This window comes from Lonchura striata, chromosome 4, assembly GCF_050655825.1.
Source record: "Lonchura striata isolate lonStrDom1 chromosome 4, ASM5065582v1, whole genome shotgun sequence".
In the NCBI taxonomy this organism is placed as follows: Eukaryota; Metazoa; Chordata; class Aves; order Passeriformes; family Estrildidae; genus Lonchura; species Lonchura striata.
In genome coordinates this window covers 60407224-60428230 of record NC_140706.1, presented here as the reverse complement: position 1 = coordinate 60428230, position 21007 = coordinate 60407224, and the positions used below count along the sequence as shown (strand labels likewise).

Sequence of the window (21007 nt, the reverse complement as noted above, 5' to 3'; positions counted from 1 at the left end):
TACTTTTTTTCTTCCTATCAGTGATATTAATCTTCAATTTTGAAATTGTAAAGGAAAGCTCTGTGTCTTACTCCTGATGAGGAAATACAGCAAATAGTCCGAGGACAGCTCCAGGACATCACTCTGTGGGCTTGTAGCAACCTTCCAGGTCAGTCCTGCAAGGGGGATAATTCCTCTTCTGCGCACTCTGTCCTTCCTTCAGTCACACATTTCAAAAAAATCAGATCCTTAAGCAGTAGTTTGGTGGACTTGCTCTTGCTTGGAAGTAGACCAAACGAAGTCAAGGAAATTTCATTAAAGATGAGCTAAGCAGTGAATGAAAGAACACAGTGCACTAAAACACTGTCATGAAAATAATTTATTTTTAATTGTAAAAATATTGTGTACTCATTTTATCAGCATTTTAGAAAAACCTGTTATTAACCACAGATTATTGGAACATTTAAAATGCACAGAGGACACTAAAGACGGAAACCCTAAGAGCAGACAATTTCCAAGAAGCAAAGGTACTATTGACTCCACTGAACAAGAAAAGATACTCAACATCTTCAAAGAAAATTAGACTACTTAAACACTAACCAAGGAAAGAAAATAATCTGGGTGTTCATTAGATAAGAATTATCCTCAGATATATTAATGTTAACACTAAATACATGTGGACTGCCTTTTTCTTGCAGCTAGGGCAGTGCTAATGTCTACTCAACTGAAAAAACTTCTTACATTATTTCTACTCTCCTGAGATGTAAATACTAATTTTCAGGGCCTTTATCAGTACCTTGTACAGGTTGCTGGCTGTTGGAATGCACTGCTCCTCTTCTGCTGCTGACTAGCTGATACAAAAGCTTTGACACAGAGCTGGTAAGTGATGGTGTGTCTCTCTCTTCCTGCCCACGTTGTACCTCTAATAGAAAATATACAAGAGACTCTCTGTGGAGTTTTTTGCACTAGACATTAATAGTTATCCTAGCAATTAAAAGGCAATCGTGCAAATCATGCCCAGAGCAGCTGTGAATGCCCCATCCCTGTAAATGTTCAAGGCCAGCCTGGTGGGGACTCTGAACAATCTGGTCCAGCAGAAGGTGTCCCTGTCCGTGGCAGGAGGGTTGGAACTGAATGACTTTAAGGTCCCTTCCAGTGCAAACCATTCTGTGATTCTATGAAAAAGTCGCTTAATTGTTTAAATAAGTTCTAAATCACTAAAACCAGACTGAAGAATTACTTAAAATAAGCTGGGAGAGCCCTGAATTATCTTACTGAATTATTCTGACTGCCAGTCTCAACCAAAACATGAACTGCCTGCAATCAGCCCCTGTAGCTTTAGTCTGATAGAAAACCCCTGTGATCCCCCAAATAGGGGTGTTAGTGTGGCATGCTGAGATGTGATAAGAAGCCCCTGCCCTTTGCAGCAGGAGGCTATAACAGCCTTGTAGGCCTGCATGATTTTAATCAACTCAAATTTCCCTAGTATGTATTTTCTGATAATATTCCAATAATGATGTTTGATTACAGAAAACAGCTCCAGTTGTGTACTGACTCTTTCAGGAAAACAAGAAGTGCCCTGTTTTCATTCTGAATCTATGTACATTTTTTAACCTATGTTTAGAAAAAAATAAGCCTAAAATTGTCATTTTTTTCATAGTTATTTCTTACAATCCTACACATGCCATAGTCATAATGAGCCTAGCAGAACAAGGCTTTAAGAGAGAATTTACTGGAGGGAAAAAAAGCCAAACCAAACTAAAACAACAAACCTACAATTTTCTGTAACTCCACTGTCGAGAGGGCTTCTCGACAGTGGAGGGGATGGCATCATTTATGCAGAGCCATGTTTTAAGATCCTTGTGTTAAAAATACATCAGTTATACTCCTAACAGACAGACATCTGCATTATATCACCCACCATCTTATCTGCTGCTAATTGGCCTCCTTGTTGACAAGTCTTAGCAGCAAGGTTAAGTGCTGGCTGTAAAAGCAATGTAGCCTCTTGCCCGAGGGGTCAGAGCTCAGGCAGACTGTGCTGGAGCCTCCATGGCCTCTTTCCCTGCTATATATTTTCTGGTAGCTAATAAAACACCAGGGCAATCACTCCTGCCTGGAGTCTGCCAGCCACCACAGTGTCTGTGGAGCTGCAGCAAATGGAACATCATCTCCCCAGTGCAGAGCACTCAAGGAGTCTGCAGAGGAAAAAGGCATCTTCTCTTTCACCAAAGTTTTAAAAACTCCCTGAGATGCAATTAAAAATCCCTGAACTAACAGCTAACCTTGAACATGGGGCAGCTGATGCCTCAATGTCCAGCACAGCCCTTGGAAAAGGGATGGGGCACACCTCGACTGAATTCACAGGTTCCATTTGAACCAAATACTGGGATTTTACCTGGCTGCTGGGCTCCTTGCAGAGCTCTTGGGAACATATCCTAGAAAGCCATCCAGGTGGATTCCAGGCAGTACATCAGGAATGCAGCTGCTGGGCTTCCACATGGACACAACACCTGCCTTTGACCAACCTGTCAGGGGTTTGATTTACATGTATGACAAGGAAAGGGAAGGAAACTTAGTGCTGGAACTGAGCAGTGGTAGGGGTGGGGGAACACACTGACTGGAAATGTTTCATTAAGTAAAAAAAAGAACCCCCCCAACAACTGTACAGGAGAAGAACAGAGCATCAAGTGATAGCATGGCACTATTTTTGCAGCATATGACAGCCTATTTCCCTATTTTAAATCGAGAAGGGTTTCCATGCTTGATTTTGCTTTGTTTTGGTTTTCCTCATAATTGTTCTGTTTCACTCCACCTTAATCATGATTAAAATCAACATATGGCACAACTCAAAAAAAGTTAGTATCCCCCAGTTTTATTTCCAGTTTAGACTGTAATTAATTTTTAAAAACTTCCAAGTTTCTGTAGTAGAAGTTCCTCTTCTGTTTGCATTTAGTTCTGCTCTACTTTACTTTTCAGACCTCTAGTTTCTATCACTTACCTTTCTTTTTACAGCACTTCTCAGACAGCATTTCACTAGAAGTGTAAACCCTGGATTGTAACTCTTCTGGGAATGTGCCTGTTTAAATAAAAAAGAGAAAAATGTTCTTTCGCTGAGCCCCTAGACCTTCATGCCAATGTTTGCAGCACAGCCTAAGGTGACCAAACCCAAAAATAGGCCTTGCTTCCTGGCTGGTCAACAAAGCATCAAATACTTTCTTGACTCTTTCCCTGCTATTCACAAGCCAGGCCAAAGAATCTGATTTTTAAGGGATTTTCCAGGAAGCCAGATGGGAGGGTCAAAGCCCTAACGAAAGTGCTCACACATGGGTGGGTAGGACTCTGGAGCCAGAGATGCTAGACTGCATCAATGAACAGGAGCAGGTTTCTCCCAGTTTGCTCTCACTGCCTCAAGTTGCCACAGGTTACCACATGAGCCTGGTCTAGGCCCTGCTCCAGGCTCAAACCAGCAAAACAAATTAAGACAAACTGAATTATCCACGTCTGGTATTCCTTCACTGCAGGGATTAACACTTCCCTGGCATCCAGGCTTCCAGTACATAGTGTGCAGAATTAGAAGCAGGGCTTGTTTTAATAATAAAAATTACTGGATATTTCTTTCCTGAAACAGAGAAAAACATTTTAAATGGGACGGGAATGTAAGTAAAGATAAATAGTGCAGGAAAGTTCCTTCCATCAGCAGGGTTCTGAAGCAATATGAATACATTGGTGGCTGTCACTCATGCCAGTGACACTTTTTAAATGTACCAGAATAGCTCTACTCACAGGTGTTACCAGAGCAATGCCCACTTGCACACTGAATATTTAGTAAGCAAACATTAAGACTTCATGGTTTTATACTTAGCTCCCTATTTTAATGCAGTATTAAGTTCTGCATACCCAGAACTTAATGAAAATATCTAAATATAATGTCGGTGTGATTTAAAAATATGCACTGCATCTTTTAAGTTGACATTTCAATTAAAAATAAATAAGATCCATTTATATGGTGATACTGTGATAAGATTGCATCAGTCAAGTTTCATTCCTACTCAAAGTGACAGATTTCTCGAAGTTAGAGCCAGGAAATTCAGTCCTCCAGCAACTCCAACCAGAAAAATATAACTGAGGGTGAATTTAAGTACTTCACAAAAATTAGGGTATCATGTTTCAAGGATAAATGTATTTCATTTCACAGACTCCTATAATCATTAAGGTGGGAAAAGACCTCCAAGGCCTTCCTTTTATTACTAATGAATTTATTTAGACACTTTTTTATTATCTTTCACAGGGAAGGCCAGATTGAGTTGCAGCTGAGCTTTCACCTTTCTAATTTTCTCTCTACGTGACCTAATGACATCCTTGTACTTTTCCTGAGTTGTCTGCCTCTTCTTCTAAAGGTCAGAAATTATTTTTCTTCCCTGAGTTCACCAAAAGCTCCCTATGCAGCCAGGTCAGTCTTCTTCCCCATCTTCACACTGTTACTATCCTGTGGCTAGTCTATTAAAACTAATAACTGCACTCAACTTTTGTATTTGCCATTCAGCCCAAGTCACATGAGTGTTGTCATTAGGTTGTTTTTTTCTGTCACCTAATCAATAGCTTGTCAAGATCCAGGCCCTTATTTGGTGGCAGAGATTTCAAGAATCCTCCACATTTAGAGAGCCAAAAGAAAACGGATGGGGTACAGTTTTACAGTGCTCAGAAAATCTGCTTCCCATTGAACTTTTTCAGTTTCTTGGGCTAGTTCTAAGAGAGGAACTGAGACAACTCGATAGTAGCAACCAGATATAAATAAAAATATCACCCAAAACTGTCACTGGCAGCCAAGAGGCCAGGACCCTGAAATGTCTAGTGGGAAAGTTTCCTAATCCGCCAGAAGCTTGCATGGTTCAAAGCTTGCTCTTGGCACTGCCAGATGACCAGGGACTGCCTCCTCCCATGTCATCTGCCAGTTCATGACAGGCCAAAAACTCAGAAGAAATCCCTTAGCTCTGCAGCTCTTTCTAGAAACCTCAAAAAAGCCAGGCTACTTACCTCTGACTCCTCTGAGATCTGCTGTCTGTAAGTATGTTGACATTGAATTCACTGTGCAAACACTGAAAGCCAGAGAATTTCCACCCCAGCAGAAGTGCACAGACCTGCTCTCCTCTTGCTCTGCTTTTGCAGAGGGCTGACTGCTTATTGTAACAAGTTGCAGTGTCATAGCAAACTCCAATCAATTATCTTGCTTCCAATGTAAAACTGCCAAGTTCCTTGCATCATCTCTTCACAAGCTTTCTGAAAGGGACTTTCTGAGACTCTTTTCCTGCTAACAAAAAAGGAAAAAAACCTTACCCAGGAACACAACTAATATTGTCAGTCAAGCCAAGTGAAATCTGACATCTTACACCATCCCAAGGATGCATTCAACCTGAATTCTGACAGTATCTTTGTTTACCCTGTCCCTCCTGGCTATAAAGGGGACAGCCAGCAAAGAAAGCTACCCTCAAGGAAAGATACCCTCCCACCTCTTCCAAAGATCTTTGAAAGGTCTCCCAGCAAGGTGAGAGAACACAGGGAAACCTTCCACAGACAGAGACTGCTGCTAAGTGCAGGGGAAAAGTCTCACCCTCTTCGACTCCAGCAGGCAATCTGGGACCCTGAGCAGAGGACACAGAAGACAGCAGCCTGTCCTCACACCATCCATCTGCCCAGCCCTACAGATCTTGGGGGATTCTTGGCATTTAGCACAGTTTCTCTTGCTAGTGGAAAATTAAGCATGTGCCAGACCCTATCCAGTCTTCAGTTCATTACAGGGAGGAGCTGAGACTGGCAATAAAACTCTCCAGGAATGGAGAGGCAGGAGTTCCAGACTCTAATCAAGACCTGTTGGAGGGTCCTGAAACCAGCCCTTTCTCATCAGCAAGATCAATATGGCTGTGCCCTGACAGGGGCTGCAGGTTTTTTTGGACATGAAAGGAGTCAGAAAACAGATTAATGCAGCTTAACTAGGAAATGGGTAATGCAGCCTCCATGTCTCATAGGCTGGCCATGAAGACAAGCAATTGTTTTTTTTTTTTTCTTGATTTATAAGGCATGGGGGTTAACCCTGAGGTACTTCAGTTCCAAATGTGGTTCTTTTTTCCTGATAATGATGAAACAGAACAATGTAATTCAAACCCACATCCCAAAAAGGTGAACAGCAGCCTGCCATACCAAGTGCTCAGGGCACCTGCTGCCAATGATCTACTCCCTCCCTTGAACAAATGTCAGAAGATTAACACCTTCTTTAAGTAATTCCCCTTCCTCATCCCCTGCCTGCACATCTTGGTTTGTCTGTGCTCATATCACCACATACACCTTCAACTATTCAGGATCTCTTTAATTCATAACACAAATTAACATAATTACACTACATACCATCCTGCAGTAACTTTTTTGACACATCAAAAACAATATTTTCATTTTTTTTTCAAGAAAAAAACTGTAGACAACTCATATCTGCAGACAGATAAAAACAAACCAGTCTTTCTGAAAAAAAGGTGCTCTTTCTAGAGAGTTGGGGTCATCCATTATCTCCAGCTTTAATGAACTGCAGACTCCTCAGCTCTTGGGAAATACAATTTGACAGTTTGTAGAGGACGATTGATTTTATTTATACACATCTATAAATAAAGGCTCCATACTGTGGCATCAGCCAGTCAGATGCACGATACAATTTCAGCATCTCTTGAAGAGAAACAGCCTGGATTTTGAGCAAGGGACTATAGTGTAGATCATTTTCTAGCTCCAGATGAAAAATGCATTTTCCCTTATCTAAGTGGTGAAGAGGGCTGCACCTGTGAGGTGCCCCTGCCAGGCTAGAAAGGGGTCTGCCAGCCTTTGCTAAACAACTCACAAGACAGAGATGGAAAGATACAGAGTGGAAAGAAATGAGAGAGAAGTGCTTTGCAAAAGCAGGACTTTGCCCTTAGTAATTAAAGGTAGCATGGATTTCAACCCAGCTCTAGCAGCTTTCCATCTACAGGGAGAAATAAGGAAAAGGAGAACAATACACAATACAATTTATTGTGTGAATTATACAAATACACCTTCATAAAAATCTAAAAGCGTGAGCAGAAGAAAGCTTTGAGAAATGGATAGTTATAGCAAGGCCATACCACATAAACAAAAGATATCCAGAAAAAAAAAAAAAAAGGTGTTTGTGAGATGATCCAGGTGGATTTTAATCTGTTTGGGCTACAGAAAACAGGTTTCCTGACTAAGAGAATGCCTTGAACTACTTAACCACAAACAAGCCTCTTCAAAAAAGTTATTCCCTTAAAGCTATTTACACAACAGTTGCAACTCCTTACTTTCCCAGTCCTGCTTCTTCTCCAGCAACAAAACATTTTATATCCTCAGTACCTCTTGCCTGTTGCAAAGCAGTGAAAAAACCCTTGCCAAAAAGAGTCAGAAATGCAGAACCCTGAAGGAAATGAGACCTGAGACATCTGATTTAGGACTCTGCTCACAATTTTTTTTTCCCTTGGTTCCGAGTAGCCCGATTTGCTTCTGAAGGACCATGGGACCATGGAGCAGTTTGACACATTGAGGAGAGGGGAAAAAAAAAGATGGTAACAAGTGGTTGTTCTTTTTACCTCAGCTGTAAATCAGTGCACAACACCCAGGGCACAGCATCAATTCCAAACAAGCGCAGGCAGATATACAACGTGCTGCTTGCCCTGATCAAGCCACAGAGCGGCACAAAAAAAATAAGGCTCTCTAGCAAGACATAAAAATACTCAAATCCATTGTAAGCAGCTCAGTTTTGAGGAGGTTTAAACTCTCCTAACTCCAAAAAAACAACACCACTACCTAGACAAAGCAAGCCCACCCATAGTCCCAAACAGAATTCCTATAGCAGATGAAAATTTCAGCTGGTAATGTGAGCATTTTTAAGGAGCAGTGTGGTGCAAGAAGGCTAAAGACTGGGGGAAAAACATATTCAAATCACCTAAAACAGAATCTTTGATAGGGGCAACATGATAGTTAGATTCTGATGAGTTTTTAGGGAGAATTAAAGAGGCTCTGAGAAAGCACAACTGTCCCCATGTCAACCATCCAGGAATTTTACAGTAGGCAATCTAATTGCCAGCACCATGATTGCTTTGCTCTAGGTCCAGCCAATCCAGATGCCACAAAATCCATGGGCTGTTCCATGCCATGCTTGGTGCTTTAATCCTGTATGTTTTGACAGGTTTGTACGGGGAAAGTTGAGGACTGAGAGCAACTCTCTGAGCTCCTGGAAAGGATTCACACTGTGAAGAACCACAAAAGCATTTGATGCCAGAAAATACAAACCTCCCTTTCTAGCACAAGAACTCAAGCATGTTCCAGACCAAGAGCATGAACTGAGACACTCTAGAGAGATCTTTTGTCTCTTTTTTTATAGGATGTTTTACTCGGGCCTCTCTTGAGTTCCCTAGCAGGGAAGGCAGATGTAGTCAAGGCTGAAATTATGTATCCTTTAGCATTTGCCATTAATCATTTGGCCTCAATCACAAGAAGGGGTTTTCATCTCTCTCAGAAAGTGTACTGGTTTTCCTGTGTGGCACTGCTTGACTACGTCTGGCTGACTTCATCATCTGCAGGAATGAAAGCAGGATGCCAAATCAAGTACCAAACATCACTCAAACCCACTAAGATTTACAATTCAATCTCTGATCAACCAGTTTCAGTTGTGAAAGCTCAACTGTTGTTCAAAAAACCAAACCAAAACACACACGGCGGGGGGGGAAGGAAACCAAATTTCAAAAACTATGAATCCACCAGAAGATAGTTTAAGAGATAAATTATTAAAACAAGAACAAAACAATCACAATTCAGCACAAACAACAAACTAGATAAAGGCAGGGAATACTGACATTGCTTTTTCAAAGCAATGACTATTATGGCTGGTACCTCTGAGAATAAAACAGAGCAAGCTCTCCAGTGCTTTGACCTCCAGAAGGTCATGTTCACAAGTCAGTGACCTTAACAGCCAAGCTGCCATTCCCAATGCCCACAATAGATCCAATTACTTCAACCAACAAGCATTAAAAGGCACATGCAGCACATAAAGCTCACATTGCTCTGTTAATTCAAATACATGTATACACAGACATGAAGAGGAGAGAACAGCACCCTTGCCATCTCTGGATGCTGCACGTGCTATGCTTAACTTTCCTTACACATTTTGGCTTCCACATTTCTTTTCCTGATGTTTCCCTGTTTGGAGACTCTTCACCCAAACTCAAACCCTAATGAGACCAAATAAATTGATTCAATACCTATTTGCATTGTCATTCTTCCCATCGTTATTCACTGGAATTCTTCAGATTTGGCTAAGGCAAAATACCATTTTGTTCTTCTTTCAATTGCATAGATCCAGGTGAAAAAATAAACTTGTATCCTGCATAGCACTTTTCAATTTGCTGAATAACCTAGCAGGTCAAATAATCAATTCTGAGAAGAAACAAAATCCTTTGGTAAGTACATTGCTGAAGTACATGAGTTCAAAGGGGATCAACAGCATTTCATAAAAGTATGAAGTAGAAATCTACAAGATCCAACAACTGCTACCAAATACCCCATCTCCAAGGTCTTGTGAGGCACAGCTGGGACCAAATCTCAGTGAAAACCCCTTCACAAGTATTGGCATCCTCTACTCTGTCCCACTGGGTGGGGATGGGTTTGCCTGCCTCCCTAGGAGGCCTAAGGCCATCAGCAAACCTGGCAGCCCTGTGGGCTCCCATCATTGAACCCCAGCTCCTGCACTGCCAGGTATGACTGCCACCAAAATCCCCTGTCACCTCTCTGTTCTCCACAGGCAGACAGAGCTGTGCTCAGTGGCTTCCAAGGGGCAGAGGAACTGTGCTGACCTGAAAGGTGAGCTGGATATTGCAGTTTAATGTGGCTGCTAATCAGGAGGCTTTTCATGCCTACTTAGTAAATGTCCCTATTTACTTTAAATAAAACTGTGTTAGAAGAGCCAAGACAAAAGTACCTATCCAGAGTAAAGCAGACAAAACTAACTGAAAGTGATACTGCTGCAGAAAAATATGATGTAGCACATTTTGCAAGGTTGCTAAATTATGTATTACTAAGATTGGCACACAGTTACCTATTAATACATCTAGAGCCCTTTGTTGCCCTATTATCAATAACAAACCTGCACTATTTTGGGAAATGACCTTACTCCACAGCCTGGTGTAGCACGAGCCAGGAACCTCCAGAGCTGTAATTCCAGCTCTGCCATTGACTTGCTGCATGGTGAGGGAAAGTGGCTTTAACCTCCCAGGTGCTGTTTCTTTTTCTATAAAGCTGTAGCGACACTGGCCTCCCTCTCAGCTCAATGGAGTGCCTTACTAAGTTCAAATATTTAAGCAGAGCTTTGGGTATGGAAAATGCCAGATCAGTGTGACACATTGCTGCAGCTGCTTAAGGATATTAACAGTGCAGAAATTCAGCTGCAGCTGGAAGAACATATTGTGCAGAGCTACAAGGTTCACTTTTCACAGGTGAGAATTTATAGCCACCAACTTTAAGCTACAAATCACCACCCAGTAACTTGTCAGTGTTTTCAAGCCAGAGTTTCTTTCTCAACTCAAAGAAAATCTCAGTGCTTGGTCCCACCTACATAGCAGCAGAATTCAGGGTAATGTTAACAATCCACATAATGGTAAAGGATACACCTAAAATAACAGCATACAGGAACCACAGGATGAGAATTACTGGAACGAGAGGAACACACAGCAGATGCTCAGTTTATGCAGCCTGGGACATTTCAAATGTCAAAAAAGAAAAGCTGGGTTATAGGAAGTTCCAGAGATTGAAAAAATAGAGCAGAGAGAGCAGAGACTGTAACAACACAAGCTCTTTCTCTCTCACTTTAAATAAATAAAAGTCATGACTAAATGAAGTCATTCTGAAAACATGAACTATTTCATATTTCATTTGCTTTGGCAGAATATTCCCAGGCTTAACCCCCTCAAGCTGCAGGAACAGGTGGAAAACACTAACAAAATACAGGAATGTGCATGAGCGCACAGTGAAGCTATAGGAAGGCTACATTCTCAACTTAGAAAAAAAAACCAGTCACAATTATTTTCCAAGGGGCAGAGATCAATTTGTTTTCAACACCTAACTTCTCTCCTGTGTTGTTACAAAAGATACCATCAGTATTTGAGAGTTGTCTAATAACCCTCTAATAATTTAACCAACAGTTTCCAAATAAAATTTACTTTGTGGCTTGAAACCCATCCTGCTAGAGGAAATTCCATTTCAATTCCATTGTAATTGACATCACAACTCAAATTCCTAAATCTGCATCCCTACTTCTTTAGAAATAGAGTTTCACGGTCTCGAAGATGTAACCCGAAAGCCACACCACCACACCCTTATTTGCCTGAGGAAGTTCCCAGGGTGAGCACTATTCTTCCATCAGGATGATCCTCAAATGCCCTTTAAAAACTCCTTAACTATTATTTAAAAGCCCTTTGTTTTACAGACAGAGAGCAATACATTTGCCATGGAAGTTTAAGCATGACATGATTCAAGTTTATAAGGATTAAATTACAGCAGCTATTGAAATCCATGTTTGAATTTAATATTTAATATGTCTCTATTGACAGATTTCATTTACTCATCCTAATTAACAGTGCCCAGAGATTGCTTTTTCACCTTCTTCGGACTGAACTGTGGCCAAATGCGAGCCCTAAGGTGGGGCACAGGCATCCCTGAGGCAGCGGAGGTGCCGGCGGGCCGAGCGCTGCCATACAGCACCATCTAAGGGCTCTCCATAAGTACTGCTCAGGGGATGTATGGAATGAGACCTATGGCTCGGCTCCTGGATGTCCCCAGCCAGCTCCCAGGCACACACCAGGGTCAGCACAGCAGAACCCTGAGCAACTGTTTCCTCTCCGAGTTGCTGCCAATGATTCGTCAGGAATCATCTGGAAAATGAAGTTAAGAGAAGCTGCCTGAGGAATAATTTTCAGAATAACCAGATTTACCCCTGTCATCAGCAGCAATTTGTTCCTCTCGGTGGCAATCTCTTGGCATGCAGACAAGGTGGTTTATTACTAACATTCTAGATTAAACACAGGAGGATAAAATGTTATGGCTTCAAGATTTATAAACTGAAAAACAAGAGTAGCTTTAATTCTATCCAGTTTGTACAGTATTTAAATCTCTATTTCAGCTTTTCCAGGCAAATTTTTTTCCTTTGTAATTTAATTTATACAAGTCTTGCTCGTAAAAATGTCTTCTTCCTGAGTGGTTTTGTGATGCAATCTACATAAGGAAATACCACACTAACCTGAGGATCCACTTAGTCCAGCCTTAATCTCAAGGAATACCCAATAAAGAAAAAAACTTATGAAAACAAAAGTATTCTAACTGTCCCACAGAAATGCTCTTGCATGTTAGATGTTCATTAAGGTTCAATGTCCAAAAATGTCAGATGAGAGCTAGTCAGAGTAGACTAATTTATAAGATCTGTGCCTGTCTCCACAGCAATGTTTTCTGAGATGAAAGAATTGGCAATGGGCCAGACAAGTTTATTTTAATTATCCCAGTTTCCCTCTGAAATTTCCTGTCTCGTTGCATATGAAGTTTACCACCCCAAAAAAGGAAAAATGACCTGCCTAGCAGGACAAACCTCAGGCAGCCTGTATTCTAGGACCTTACTCCATCACGTGTAGGCACATGCTCCACTGCTGACCTCTCCCGACCTCAGGGTGTGGAGAGGCAGCAGCATTTCTAACATGGAAGGAATTGTGTGGTGAAAATGAGTGTCTGGAGCACTGTCTCCAGCTAAACTGAAAGCCACATGCAATGTGCAAGACATGAAACTGGGACTTTCAACGCACCATAATTCAAAATACCTGTTTAATGTCAGTACAGAAATAAAGCATTCAGTGGCTTTTAGCCATACTAATGCTGTACAGTAGGCCTGCTCTGCTCCATTGTTGCAAGTGTGGAAATGACAGTACTAAAGAAGCCCACATTAAAGACTCCTTCATTTCTAAGACTGTCACATGCTAATGATAGTGAAAAGGAAAAGTGAAGGACAACAATATTTGAAGCCTGAAATATTAATTTTCAAATATAATCAATTTCTATTGCCACTGCACACAGAAAGAACCAGTCTGGTTATAAATGCTGCATCGTACAACTCATAAACAACAAAAAAGGGTTTTTTTACTTTTACTGAAACTGTTTCTAAAAGCTTATTGATACTGAGTTCCCCACTTCTCCTGTAAATCCGAAGTTAAGAACATTACTTCAGCCTCTTGTTTTGAGTCCTGCAGATATCAGATATTAGCAGCTGTTCAGTAAAGACAGACAAATCATACTCACAGCTCAAAATAAAGAAATCCTGTTTGGATGAACACGTTCATCAAGCAAGGGCATGAAAAGTCGTTCTTCTCAGTCTCAGATACCAGTCAGGATTTCCAGGTGGATAATTTGGTTAAGATTCATGCAATATTAAAAAAAAAAAAAAAAAAAAAAAAAAGAACAATATTTGCAATGTAATTCCTATTCCCACTTCTAATTATGACTTGACTGAGCTCTGTCAGATACCATGCACTTGCCAGGCTTTTGACATGGCACTTGCGGCAGAAGCCAGTTTCTTATGTAGCTGCCTGTTCTGGAATGAACATCTGATCTATCTGATCTCAATTAAGCAATTACAGCAATATTAGTAATCTCCACGAATTTTACAAGATTGGGATAGTTGAACAGCAGAGTTTCTCTTTAAACTTCAGAAGAGGAGGGACATGAGAGCTTAACAGGCTTATGAAACACATGCTGACCTTTTAACACATTGACCTGTAGTGCTCTGAAAAGCCACCAATGAATAAAGGGGAGAGGTCAGTGCGGGAGATGACAGGGTGGAAAGGAGAAAACCACCACACTGACAAGGTACAGTAATCCAGTGTCCATGAGCATAAAGGCGGCTCAGGATAACAACATTTCTGGCAGAAAAGGTATACAAATACTCATCTGTTTCTTATTCAGATCTAGGTGTGAAAGACAAACATCTGAGCAACAGTAAACGCTCCTGGTCTAAGCTTCTTAAGTGCTAAGGCACATTAAATGTTGCAGCTTCTGGTGTTACTAAAAAGCCTTTGTCCAGACAGACTAACAATTTACAGTTTAGAGTTAAGGTGAAACAAGCAACTTACTCCTTGCTCTTGTTTTACAGGCTTTGTCAGATTTGATCAGATAAAGGCACACATTCAGTGCAGACCCTCAATCATTTTCAGCCACATTCAATACCACTTCTGGTTCAGTTTGTGAAATCCCTTCTAAAAGATGTAAACCAAGAAATTCTTAGCGCCCTAATTGCCCTTTCCTCTATGGATTATTTTGCCTACTCTGAAATACTAGGAAAGCTTCTCTAAATAAGAAGAGACCTTACTGTGATGGCTGAAGTCTTTCTCCTTCCATGAGAGGAGGGTCTGACATCACAGACTGGGAACCAGCTTAGCTGCTCTTCCTGAAAAGAGGCAGGATACATCTTAGTATAGCTGACTTATCCCTCTATTTCCCATTCTCCAGACCTTCCTAGAACGTTGCCAGCTTTCTTCTAAGATTTGGTGAGAGAGAGAAAGAGGAGTAAAGGGCAAAGGTAACCAAGAGGTCAAGAAGAGATGCTTTCCCTCTATGCTAACAAGGCACAGCACAGGAGTTTCACACAGCTTCAGAAACCCTTGTTCCCCGCTGGTGAGCTCCGTCCAAGCCCGGGTTCACCGAGGTTACAGCAAAAGAAAAGGTTGTACTTTTGTTGATCAACGCTGCTAAGCAACAAGTCATAAAAACCACCATCACCCTTGTCTTCTGCTGGCTGCAATTAGAGAACTACAAACAGGATCGCAGATTCAGGGCCGGGAGAAAACCTTTAGCAGTGTGAGTGTGCCCTGCTCCCAGCCACACAGCTCGTGCAGCAACTTCTCATTAGACACACAGCGGCATCCCCAGCCATTGCAGCCGCACAGGGCAGGTCAGCCCAGGCCTCTGAAGCTGCAATGGCCTTTGGCTTCTCACAAGCTGTAATCTTTAGGTTGCAGTGGTCACTTTCAATTGAAGAAACAAAGCAGAAGTGTTGTCAGTTCCAGATTAACTTCATGAATGCTAAAAGGTGCATAACTAAAGCTTTTATAGGCTACTCTACCGGTGGAAGAGACTGTAAGAGGAAACAAAGACAGAGTGATAAAGAGCAGGAACTCACTTTGCCACAGTATTTTAAGGAAAAATACAGGAATTGTATCATGCATTCTGAAAGGTGAAGCTTTTAATTTGTTATAAGTAAACAACCTCTTCCTCAAACTACAAGAACTTCTAACTATTCCCCACTTAGAGCACAATTACAAACAAACCAACCTAGTGCCAAAGGACAAGCGCCACATGGTCCTATGCAACACACAAATCCAAAAGACAGGAACAGAGTTGAACTTGCAATTTTTGTAAGCCTCACACAGCAAACATTGTCACTCACATCAGTTTCTGTGGCTTCACAGTGACTTATCCAAGATAATTCTTATGCTCCCTCGGGAGGAAAAATAGAGAAAAATATGTATTCCTCTTGCTGCTCCATAATATACCTTCTCCATACACTGTCATGGATGTCAGTCCCTCTTTTCTTTCCTTGTTCATCAGCTGAACCATGCCTTAGTATGACAGGAGGGAACAGAGTACGTTTGTCATCCTTCCATTCTAAGTATGTACTCTAATTGCTTCTGAGTATTTAATTTTGAAATTTTTATTCTCAATTTACAAATGCTGGTAATGTTCCATTATGAGGAGGTTTGGTTGCTTTTATTTAAACTGTAAGGAATACGACTGTGGAGTAGATGGTTTTCCAAAGAGGAATCCTGTTGCTAGTCAGTGTGTGCACTGATGACTGTCAACTCTTCCAAGGAGCACACTAATGTTTCCTTAAATACACTCTTTATCAACTTTTGTTCAATCTTTCATCAAATTATAAATGTATTAGAACAGTCCAGCAGGAATAACTACAGAAGCACTAAACTCTGTAAAAATGTTTTTCTCATTTCAACTCATAGAGTATGTTACTTATCGACTGCATCCAAGGGGGAGCAACAGAGCACTCTGAGAAAGGAAAATAAAAAGGAAATAAGGATGTTTGTACCAGTACAGAGCAAGGCAGTAATTGAATCTTGCCACATTACAAAAGAAAACTTTAGGAAGGGAGCTTGCATACAGTTAAAAAAAAAAGTTCCTTTGTATCCTTTAGCTTTACTCAGCTTTCACGCCCCAAAATCTCAAACAGCCAACACTTTGCAGATTGCACAAATAAGCAATGTGTGAGGAGAACATAAAGGCTGAAGCAGCATGCACAACAGGAAGTAATGCATTTACAGAAGGCAAGGGCAGATTAGATATCAAAGGAAAGTTTTTTATTACTTAAAGCAGGACATTACAACAGAACAGTAGTCAAGAAGGGGTCACTGGGTCCTGTCACTGAAAACAGAGAGATTAGATATGAAAGGAATAAGTCACACTAAGAGCATGAACTTGCTAAGAGCATTTTTCCAACCTTAAGTAACGTGGCTGTAAATATACGTGGGGCTCACAGTAAAGACTACTGAACTGTAACCCTTACACCCGCTGACCTGTTTCAGAGTCCTGGGTAAATCACTTGATCTCACCACACTTGTTTTCTCCAGCTGTGAAACACCAGCAACCTCTATTACACAGGGACCTGGGGAAAACTTTCACACTTATAGACAACTGCAAGACTTTGTAGAAAACAACTTTGTGTATCTAACCAGTTTATTCCTTACCTCCCATACTCGTGTGTCTAACAGTTTGTCATACCTCCAGCTACAAACTTCATCTTGCTATTGGCTTCTCATGAAGTTATATTATTTCCCCCTACTATTCTGCAATAGCTGTGGGTTTAAGTGTTAACATGAGAGTAGCTTGACAACTCCAGAAACTAAGAATATGTCAACATCCTACTCAACAGATTTGTTTACTATCTTTTTTCAGAAGGCTGTTTACTTGAAAAACAATATTTTAATGCATTTTAGCCAAGTTAATCCACAGAGCTAAAAATGATGAGCTGGAAACATTCTTCCCTATCTTGGACATAGTGGAATTTTATGGAATTGTAGCTGACCAGCTGAAGCTCTGCAGTCCTTCTAAAAACAATGCACCTGCCCAGCCCATGAGAACGTGAACAAAACTGCACAAACTGAGAAGCTGTTCATCACAGCAAAATTTTACAGGCTGTAAAACAAATGTTTTCATTAGCACATGGAAGGCTTAGTTCACAGTTTACACAGGACAGCTTTTCAGTTTGGTAGAGGAATCACTGAAAAACAAAACAGGGACCCTCATTTACTGTTTCATTTCCAAACACTCCTTTCAATATAAGGATATTACTCCATCTATTGAAGCATGAGACATAACTGAATACATAAAGAAGGCAAATCGTATTTTCATTTAATGCTCTGCTATAAGAGGAAAATGCAGTTCAAAGAACATGCTTAAGCCATTGCACTTTTGCTAAGAGTTCATTTGTAAATAAACAATATTATAAAAGAAGCAACAAAATGAGAAAATAATGATAGCCCACGGCTTGAGTGGATCAGTAGATCTGCATCCAAAAAATAAATACTGAAGAAGATGTACAACATATTCTGCATGAGCAGGTGTCATTTAAACAAAGCTGAAGGTTCTGTTTTACTTGGCAGCTCATGTATAACAGACATGAACAGTCCTGACAGAAGTAGTAATAACTATAATAAGGTTTTGATCTAACAGATAAACGCAAATGAGGTCACCTCAAAAACTGCCACCTGAAACAAGGGGACTATCAAAAAATTGAGAACTTACTGGTTAGAACTCTGCTGCTCTCATTAATTAATTTCCTACCTGACTGTCATTTCATCTACAAGGTACCAAAAAATACTTAAAGCTGAAAAGACGCAAAGAACACAAGACGTTGCTTTTGGTTTTGGGCACTCTCTGTCATATTCAATAGAGGTTGTTTAAATAAAAAAAAAACTGTAAGCACTGCATTTCTCTCACAATTCAGCATGGTCATAACGAAGTCACTGTACTTTTGCTACTCCATACATTCCTTCAGCTGCTTCTTTGTAACTGATTGCAGCAGCCCCAAAGCAGCGATTAAGAAACAGGAGTAAGTGGTCAGAGCTCAGAAGTTCTGACAATTTAGGTTGTGGACACCACTAACACCAGTTACCCCAGTGCAAACTTTCTTACCAAAGAAGTGCCTCAGCTGTACTGTGTGCCCCAGAACATCACAATGCTCTTCCTTAGTGTTTCACTGCAAACAGCGCCTAGCAGGCAAAAGGGATCATTATGTAACAACTGGACCAAGGGGAAAGGTAAAGGAAAAAATATTTTGAGGGGAAAAAAACACTGAAAAAAAAAAACCAAACATCATGAAGGTAAAAAGAGGATTTAAGTAACCCAATTCACTGCTATACTGGAATTAGGTTGCTAGAAGCCAAACAGGTGATATTGAGCTTAAGTCACCATACCTTTTTACATGCATGTCCAGAAAATCAAAACTTTGAAAATTATCACTTCCGATATATTTCTTTTAAAATTAATTTATCTAAGTACCAACAGGCTCACAAATTCTCCTGTTTTACTGCTTTTACTGTCAGGTCTCCAAAAATCAGCACTTTTCCACTTCATCCTTCACATTTAGTGGGTACCAGATGAGCTCTGCCTTCTAGATCACGGATCAGGAAAGAGAAAATAGAAAATAAAACATGCTTTTGGTTGGAAGCAGTCCTGTCTTCTGCAAGAGGCAAAGAAAAAATACCAAGCACGACTGGCCATTTTGTTTGAATCCAAAAAACCTAAGTTAGATCAGAAAACCACAAAATATTATTTTTAGAGACAAATAATTATAGTATAAAGACATTTGCTATTAAAACATCATGGGTAACATTTGTCCAATCTGATGTCTGCATGTAAAAAAAAACTCTAACTACATTTTGCTCTTTAATAAAACATCTATTTTGAAACCAGATGGTTAAAATTCCCTTCTCCTACTGTACAGTGTGTAATAACTAACTACAGCTTCCAAAGAGGGACCAAACACCACTGTGTTCTATTTATATTCATACAATTTATTTAAAACTAAGGCTGTGGTCTGGTGCTGTCAGGCAGTGCAATGTTCTTGCTGTCACTCAAGGTGAGGAAAGAAAATGCAATCCATTCTGGCAACAGCTGCTGCTATATTAGAATGGAAAGCTGCAGTGTCAACTGCTCTGAGATGACCCCACAATGAGAATCAAACCCTGCACCACCACTAACCTCACTCTCCTGCCCTCCCCAAACCCAATCATTTTACATGGGCATCCAGTTTTTATCAACAGATCTACGGCATGTAGAAATAGAAGATTTGAAAATTCATTTTTTTCCAATAGTGTGCAGTAATCTCTTAATGAGTGTTTAGAATTGTCATGATCACTGCATATACAGAGTCCAACAGAATTCTTTGAGTACTGGATAGGTTTTCTATTCATTTCTGCTGCAGCAAAACATCTGAACCCACACATAGAAAAAGTGTATTTAATGTTCACTTTTACATATCAAGAACAGAGTAGAAAACAATGCTTAGAGACCATCTTTGAATGCCTTCAGCAGCAGGTCTGCTGCCAGCCCAGGAGACAAGACTCCTCTGAGAACTTTTTCTTCCAGAAGTGGGATCTTATCCTTGACTGCCAAGTGATTCCGGAAATGCTCCAGCATGTTTTCCTGGATGAGGTTCCACATCCACACTTTCTGCTGCTTCCGCCGTTTGGCAAGCAGCTCGCCGCTTGTGAGCATGAGGTCCCGGAACTCGCTCATTTTATCCCACATATCCGAGATGCCCTCCCCGGTTTTGGCGGAGATGCGCATCACCTGGGGGATTCAGAGGAACTGTCAAAGCCAAGGCAGCTGCTGGCCTGGAGGCTTCAAGTATTGGATGAGGTAGATTGAATGGAAATTAAGAAATGTGTGAGGGAAGCTTTCTTCAATACTCGCTTCATGAGGCTCTAAGCATTTCTGTGCCTTCCCCCCCAATCCCCCCAAAAATCTAGGATTCTACTAACTAGAAGTAGACCCTGAGATTCATACTACTTGGGATATTTGTCCAGCTGCTTGTTATGAGAATCACTTTTAGCAAGTCCTTCAGCTAAGAGGCACATTATTGCTCTTTTACTTAAATGCAGAGTTAAGTGCATATTCTGGTAGCTATTCTTTTGTACTTAAAATATGCCAGAAACAAGGATTTTTTGATTGGTCTTTTTTTTTTTTTTTTGTCTTTTCTTTCCACACCAGGAATTAATTTTGCCAGTAATATTTCAGAAATTCAGCACAATCTTTCAAATTGAACAGATTGTCTTTAAAAAAAAAAAAAAAAATTCAAGAAAGGCTAATCCTCAGGCAGCACAGCTGATTTAAACTCACCTTAATGGGTCAATTTCAATACCACAGTAGAACAAACCTCCTTTAGAGATAGCTTATTTATAAAGGAAGTGAGAGTGTGTGTGTGCTTATTCTATATACACATCTTAAAAACTAGCTCTGGATCTTCTCCTTAAAAATCCACCAAAACCTTTTAGTAGATAAAATACAGCAATAAAACTGAAGACCTACAGGATAAGAATTCCAATTATCTAGCCATTTCTATCATGTGAAAAACTAAAAAAAATTAAAGCAATAAAGGAAACACATGAACTAGTGAAAGAATAAAGATAATCACAGGCTTCAGAGTTAAAATGGAGGGAGAAGTAGACTAAGGGACATTTTTAGATATGAACAGTTTACAAAAAGCAAGTAAAGTTTGCACCACTCCTAATGTCAGTAATAGCTCTGCTAGTGCAGAGATTGTAGCTCAGGGCAGGAGTCCTGGGGAGGAGGACTGGCTCTGCAGTGTTTCATGTGGCACACCTGGAGACCAGAGGTGAGGCACAGACAGTAGCAATCACCTCTCCAGCACACCGAGACTAAACAACCAACTGTAATT

The 21007-nt window shown here is 40.6% G+C and overlaps 1 protein-coding gene across 32 annotated transcripts in view; it reads right to left on the bottom strand.

The window, feature by feature from the left end:
- The window catches only part of MMAA (metabolism of cobalamin associated A), a 56693-nt gene that overhangs the window by 16803 nt on the left and 18883 nt on the right, over positions 1–21007 (bottom strand). For 3 of the 32 annotated variants that reach the window (XM_085579223.1, XM_085579217.1, XM_085579233.1), the window contains 3 exons: positions 19620–19899; positions 13342–18718; positions 72–5287 (listed from right to left, as the gene is read on the bottom strand). In XM_085579223.1, coding sequence (XP_085435349.1) covers positions 18678–18718; positions 19620–19899 — 321 coding nt within the window. In that variant the 3' untranslated portion in view covers positions 72–5287; positions 13342–18677. Of the gene's footprint in view, positions 1–71; positions 5288–12852; positions 19900–21007 lie in introns of those variants that run through there. The other 29 variants (XM_085579229.1, XM_085579240.1, XM_085579238.1 and 26 more) reach the window with 29 other exon arrangements.